Source organism: Eriocheir sinensis, chromosome 37, assembly GCF_024679095.1.
Source record: "Eriocheir sinensis breed Jianghai 21 chromosome 37, ASM2467909v1, whole genome shotgun sequence".
In the NCBI taxonomy this organism is placed as follows: domain Eukaryota; kingdom Metazoa; phylum Arthropoda; class Malacostraca; order Decapoda; family Varunidae; genus Eriocheir; species Eriocheir sinensis.
The window spans coordinates 13,196,571-13,203,314 of NC_066545.1; the positions used below are offsets into that span (position 1 = coordinate 13,196,571).

The 6,744-nt window shown below is 43.1% G+C and overlaps 1 protein-coding gene across 1 annotated transcript in view; it reads right to left on the reverse strand.

The window, feature by feature from the left end:
- LOC127008467 (leucine-rich repeat-containing protein 24-like) overlaps positions 1 to 5,782 on the reverse strand; it is a 24,179-nt gene extending 18,397 nt beyond the window's left edge. The window contains exons 1-3 of the mRNA XM_050880613.1: positions 5,772 to 5,782; positions 2,706 to 2,720; positions 109 to 316 (exon numbers count right to left, since the gene is read on the reverse strand). Coding sequence (XP_050736570.1) covers positions 109 to 316; positions 2,706 to 2,720; positions 5,772 to 5,782 — 234 coding nt within the window. The remainder of the gene's footprint in view (positions 1 to 108; positions 317 to 2,705; positions 2,721 to 5,771) is intronic.
- Between the last annotated feature and the right edge of the window lie 962 nt (positions 5,783 to 6,744).

Below are 6,744 nucleotides of genomic sequence, written 5' to 3' on the forward strand. Positions count from 1 at the left end.
ATAAAACCTCCCCTTCTGCCTCTTCTCCCCTGTTCCTCCCACCCGCACCCCCTATCTGCTTCCCCCATCACCACCCTCTTCTCCCTTCACATCACCCCTTCCCCTCACCGTAATACTCAGGAGCAACTCGTGTTTGTTTTGGAAGCCTCGGAAGGTGTTCGCGTCGATATCCGTCAGCGCCTTCCCCGTGATGTGCAGCTCCTTCAGTTTGGGACCGAAGGCACCCGTGATCTGGTCCGTCAGCGCCTTCTCCCGGACTTCGAGGTGGAGCTTCTGCAGGGTGTGGACCGTGGCGAGCAGGTGACCCACGCGGAACCTGAGAGAACGAGGGAAAGGGAGGATAGGTTAGGTTAGGTTAGGTTAGGTTAGGTTAGTGTTAGGTTAGGTTAGTGTTAGGTTAGGTTAGTGTTAGGTTAGTGTTAGTGTTAGGCTAGGTTAGTATTAGGTTAGGTTAGTGTTAGGTTAGGTTAGGTTAGGTTAGTGTTAGAGAGAGAACGAGGGAAAGGGAGGATAGGTTAGGTTAGGTTAGATTAGGTTAGTGTTAGGTGTGGTGAGGTTAGGTTAGGTTAGTTTAGGTTAGTGTTAGGTTTGGTTAGGTTAGGTTAGGTTAGTGTTAGGTTAGGTTAGGTTAGTGTTAGGTTAGGTTAGGTTAGTGTTAGGTTAGGTTAGGTTAGGTTAGTGTTAGGTTAGGTTAGTGTTAGGTTAGGTTAGGTTAGTGTTAGGTTAGGTTAGGTTAGTGTTAGGTTAGGTTAGTGTTAGGCTAGGTTAGGTTAGGGTTAGGTTAGGTTAGGTTAGTGGTGGTGGTGGTGAGTGTGTTGGTGGTTGGGGGGAGGGAACGGTGTTGAGTGGTGGTGTTGGGGGTAGGGGTGTGGGTGTTTAGGGTGTTTGTAAGGGTTGTGTTGGGGTGCGTGTGGGTAGGTCGGGGTGTGAGGTGGTGGCGGTGGTGTGTGTGTGTGTGTGTGTGTGTGTGTGTGTGTGTGTTTGGAGATCATTTACACGTCACGTTCATGTTTTATTTATTATTTTTCCGCTCTGCCATTGTTCGCGTCCTTCCGTCACACACACACACACACACACACACACACACACACGCACACACGCACATAACTCTTAATTGTCTCTTGTTACCGGCTGTTTCTTGCTCGTTCATTAATTAATAAAAGTAATTGGTATAAGTTGTTATGACCTTTCCGGGCGTCTTGCGAAACTTTCTCTCTCTCTCTCTCTCTCTCTCTCTCTCTCTCTCTCATTCTTTCTTTCTCTTATTTTTTTCTTTCATTCTTTCTTTTTCTTAATTTCTTTCCTTTCTTTCATTCTTTTTTTTTTTCTTTCTTTCTTTCTTTCTGGTTAGTTATTTTTTGAGAGAGAGAGAGAGAGAGAGAGAGAGAGAGAGAGAGAGAGAGAGAGAGAGAGAGAGAAAACAACATTTGGACCACACACATTCCACTTTAATCCGAAAAAAAAAAAACAAGAACAACCACAAGAACAACAACAACAACACCAAGAACACCAACACCAACAACAACCACAAGAACAACAACAACAATAATAATAATAATAATAATAATAATAATAATAATAATAATGATAATAATAACAATAATGATAATGATAATATCCTCCCCTTTGATCCCAGACCCTGAGAGATATTTCGCAACCCGGCTTTGACTCGCGACTTATTTTCCGTCGGTACATACATAGACGTGATTGAAGTGACTCGCTCGTATTGGCGGCGGAAGCATGCGGGGGGAGGGGGGGGGAGGGAGGGGAGGGGGATTGGAAGGGAAGGGAAGGGATGGGAAGGGAGGGGAAGGGAAAGGGAGGGAAGGGGAGGGAAAGGAGGGGAAGGGAACGGAGGGAAAGGAAAGGGGAGGGAAGGGAGGGGAAGGGAAGGGAAGGGGAGGGAAAGGAGGGGAAGAGAACGGAGGGGAAGGAAAGGGGAAGGATGGGAGGGGAAGGAAAGGGGGAAGGAATATGAAGAGGGTAAAAAAAAAAAATATATATATATATATACGATGTCAAACGAATGGGCGAAACTTTTATGAAGAAACCGCCCTGGCATTGAGGGGAATTAAATTTGCTCTCTCTCTCTCTCTCTCTCTCTCTCTCTCTCTCTCTCTCTCTCTCTCTCTCTCTCTCTCTCTCTCTCTCTCTCTCTCTCTCTCTCTCTCTCTCTCTCTCTCTCTCTCTCTCTCTCTCTCTCTCTCTCTCTCTCTCTCTCCCTCGCTCTCTCTCTCGAATGCAATTGGACTCCCCTACCGGTGATGTCATGCACTCAATATACACTCCGTTCACGCTAACTAGGCGAATTAGCCCTTCCCCCTTCCCCCTCAAGGACTCAAGATCAGTTCCAGCAACATCAGTATCCCGCGTCCCGTTCCCTCGAGCTTTCTACGAACCACTTTTCCGGCTTAGGTTAGTTAGTAGTATTGTGACCCCGATTTGGTCTATAACGAAAAGAAATATACAGGAAAAATGGTGTCAAGTGAAATAGTGATAATGATACACAGCAAAAAACGTGATAAAAACGGTAATAATATAATAAAAAAAGTGATTCCCAGGAGTGAGTGAACGTGCGTCATGCGGTTAGCGATCACTAGAGAAAAAAGTCAAGTGAGTAATAATAATAATAATAATAATAATAATAATAATAATAATAATAATAATAATAATAATGATAATAATAACAGTTGAGTGTGGCTTACGGTGGGCCAGGCTGTCTGTGGAGAAGACCAAGAACATCAGTGTGTGTGTGTGTGTGTGTGTGTGTGTGTGTGTGTGTGTAAACTTGTAGAAAAAAGAACATGTTTTGGGAGGGTGATACATGTGTGTGTGTGTGTATATAGGGTGAGAGAGAGAGAGAGAGAGAGAGAGAGAGAGAGAGAGAGAGAGAGAGAGAGAAATGGGAAAGATAGAAAGGAAAGACAGATAGATAGAGAGGATTACAAGGAATGGGAAGATTAAAAGACGGAAAATAAGGGATAAGGGAACAGGAAAGGGAAGGGAAGAGGAGGAAAAGAGGAAAAGGGGGATAGATATTAGAAGGAAAGAGGAAGGGACGAATAGGGAGAGGAAAAGAAAGGAGGAAAGGGAGAGGAAGAGTAGGTGGGAATTGGAGAGGAAGAGGAAACGAGGGGAATGGGAGAGTAAAGGAAAGAAGAAGGGAGGAATAGGAAGAGGAGGGGAAGGGAGGAAAGAGAGGGGAAGAGAGGGAAGGATGGCAATGGGAGAGGAAAAGAAAGAAAAAGGGACAAATAGGAAGAGGAGGGGAATGGAGGAAAGGGAGAGGAAGAGAGGGAAGGAGGGGAATGGGAGAGAAAGGGTGGATGGAGGGGAGAGGGGGGGGGGTTAGGGTGTTATCAAGGGTGACGTTTTAAAGCAAATCCATTCGAGTATAACCTTTAGTGATCTACTTACTGGCTCAAAAAGTCCATTAGTCTATTAGTCGTCTAGTGTGTCAGTCAGCCAGACGGTCGGTCAGTCAGTCAGTCAGTCAGTTAGTTAGTCAGTCAGTCGAAGTTTGTGTATCTCTCTCTCTCTCTCTCTCTCTCTCTCTCTCTCTCTCTCTCTCTCTCTCTCTCTCTCTCATTCAGTCAATCAGTAAGTATGTTTGTGTGTATGTGTGTGTGTTTCTGTCTGTCTCTCTGTCTGTCTGTTAGTAAATCTGTCACTTCGTCTGTCTAACCTTCAATGTATGTATGTACTTAAGTGTATGTATGTATGTATAAGATAGAGAGGATTACAAGGAATGGCAAGATAAAAGAAGGAAAATAAGGAATAATGGAATAGGAAAGGAAAGGGAAAGAGGGGGAGGGGGGGATAGGTAATGGAAAGGGGGGAGGGGGGGGGAGAAAGAGAGGAAAGAAAAGAGGAAGAGGAGAGGTGTGTATGTGTATGTATATGTGTGTTTGTATCATCTATCTGTTTGTTTGTCCGTGTGTGTGTGTAAGTGTGTGTGTGTGTGTGTGTGTGTGTCCGCTGTAATCTCCTGGCCGGTCTGTTGTGTGTCCGGGAATTCCAGGTGCTTTTCCATTCCTATTCCGTGATCAAGAAACGTTTTAACTTCCAATATATTTTTAGCGGCTGACCCATCTCTCTCTCTATCTATCTATCTGTTTATCTCTATCTCTGTCTCTTCGTCGGTTCTTATCTCTGTCCGTCTATCTGTCTATCGAGATATATCCACCATTCTGTTCTTATTCTTAGTATACCTGTTTTATTTATCTATTTGTGTGTCTGTACCTGTCTGTATTTGTCTATCAGTCTGGCCGTATTTCTTAGTTTATTTATATTTATCTATCTATCTATCTATTTTTTTAAGTCTTCATCCATCAGTTCATCCATGTTTTCGTCTATCAATATATATCTATTAGTGTATTTACTCCTATCTATTTATCACTATCTGTCTAAATAATCTATCTATATATCTATCTATATCTATCTACCTACGAATCTATCTATCTCTGTATCTATCTACCTATCTATGTATTTAATATCTGGCTTCGTAATAACAAGCTATCTGTCTATCTATCTGTCTATATATCTGTCTATCTGTCTGTCTAGTATCTCTGGGTTGAACTTTTACCAGAACAGACGCGAATCCCTTGACATTCCACTAAACCGCTTAATTATGGCTATCTATCTATGTCTATCTTTCTGTCTATCTATCTGTCTATTATCTGTGGGTTGAAGAATTTTTACCAGAACAGACGAAATTCCCCTGACACTCCACTAAGCCGCTTAATTATGGCTATCTATCTATGTCTATCTTTCTGTCTATCTGTCTGTCTATTATCCGTGGCTTCAACTTTTACCAGAACAGACGCGAATCCCTTGACATTCCACTAACCCGCCTAATTATGGCTATACTTCTTCCGTGGACTTGGCAACACTCTCCAGGGATACGAAAATGAGCTCTGTGGCAATGCGTCTTTTTCCCTCCCTCCTCTCCTTCCCTCCCTCTCTCTCTCCCTTCCCTCCTCTTTGCCTCCTAGTTAGCAAGTCTCTTTGGCTGTCTACCTCTCCCTTGCGTTCAGTGGGACAAATCAGTGGTTTTTTTTTTGTTTCTCTGTTTACTTTGTTTGTTTGTTTATTTATTATCTTTTCTGTGATCCTTTTTACCTCTCTATCTTTTTTGTTATTATTTTCTTCCTATTGTTTCTTCTTCTCTACCTCTCTTTATCTTTTATCTTCCTATTCCTTCGTTCTTTACCTCTCTCTCCTGTTTCATTCTTACAATCTTTTATTCCTGTTTTTTTTATCCTTCTCTATCTCATTCTTTATCTTCTTTTGCTCCCGTTTTCTACCTGTTCTCTGTTCGTTCTCCTCCGTTCTTTACATCTCCTTTACCCTGTTATCTACGTTTTTCTACTTCTTCTCTTTTCCCGTTTGTTCTTTCTACTTCTCTGCCTCTGTTTGTTTCACTCTTTGCTCTCATTCTGTACCTGTTCATTCCCTTCTCTCTCTTTCTCTCTTCCCCTCCATTCCTCTCCTCTCTCCTGTATTCTTTATTCATGTAACTTCCTCTTCTTCCTCTTTTTCCTCATCCTTTTCCTCCTCTTGTTCTTCTCTTCATTCCCCTCTTTCTATCTTTCTCTCTTCCCCTCCATTCCTCTCCTCTCTTCTCTATTCTTTATTCATGTGTAACTTCCTCTTCTTCCTCTTTTTTCCTCGTCCTTTTCCTCCTCTTCCCCTCATTCCTCCATTCCTTATATTCTCCCTCTCCGCCTCCCCCTTCTCTCCCTTCTCTCCTTACCCCCTCAAACACTGACCTTATCTCCATCCTATTCCCTCACCCCTTTACTCCTTCCAGCATCCCTCTCAACCTTATATATGTTACCTATCTCAACCTTAGTTTCGTTATCATGTATTATATTTCTCCTTCTCTACCTCTCTACCTATTTTTTTTGCTCGTATTCTCTGCATCTTCTCTCTTTGTTCTTCTCCCTCTTCGTTCTTCATCTTTGCTTTGTTCCTGTTTTATACCTGTTCTTTATTCTCTCTCCTTCGTTCTTTGTCTTTATCATTTTGTATACGCTTATGTACCTGTCATTTATCATACCTCTTCTCCTTCTCTTTCTCTACCTCCTTTTATCTGTTATTTTGTCCTTATTCTTCATCTGTTCTTTGTTTCTTCTTTCCCTCAATGTATGTTTTCTCTACTCTTTTTCTATACGCTCTAATCTGTTCTTTTATTTTTCCCTACTTCTCTTTATTTTTTTTTGCTAATACTTTCTACCTCTTCTTTGTTCTGTGGTCTTCTCTCGTTCTTTATCTTGTCTCTGCCTCGTCTCTATCTTTATCAAACACCGCGCCGTGGATCTTTGTCCCTTCCCGTCAGGTGAGTCTTGGGGAACACCTGCTAATTAGTGTCCAGGTGCGTGGCTCCTGGTGACATTAAGTGACCTGTGGGTGGGAGGAGCAGGAGGAGGAGGAGGAGGAGGAGGAGGAGGAGGAGGAGGATTAGGAGGTGGAATGGGGTTAAAATGAGGTTAATGGGGAGTCGTGAGAGAGAGAGAGAGAGAGAGAGAGAGAGAGAGAGAGAGCGAGAGAGAGAGAGAGAGAGAGAGAGAACAGGGGAGGTTATGTGACGGTGTATGTCCCTTCACTCTCAACCCTCCTCCTCCTCCTCCTCCTCCTCCTCCTCCTCCTCTTCCTCCTCTTCCTCCTCCTCCTCCTCTGCCCTTCACCTTAATCCACCTCACACTGCACTTAAGCACCAATCATTTCTCTCTCTCTCTCTCT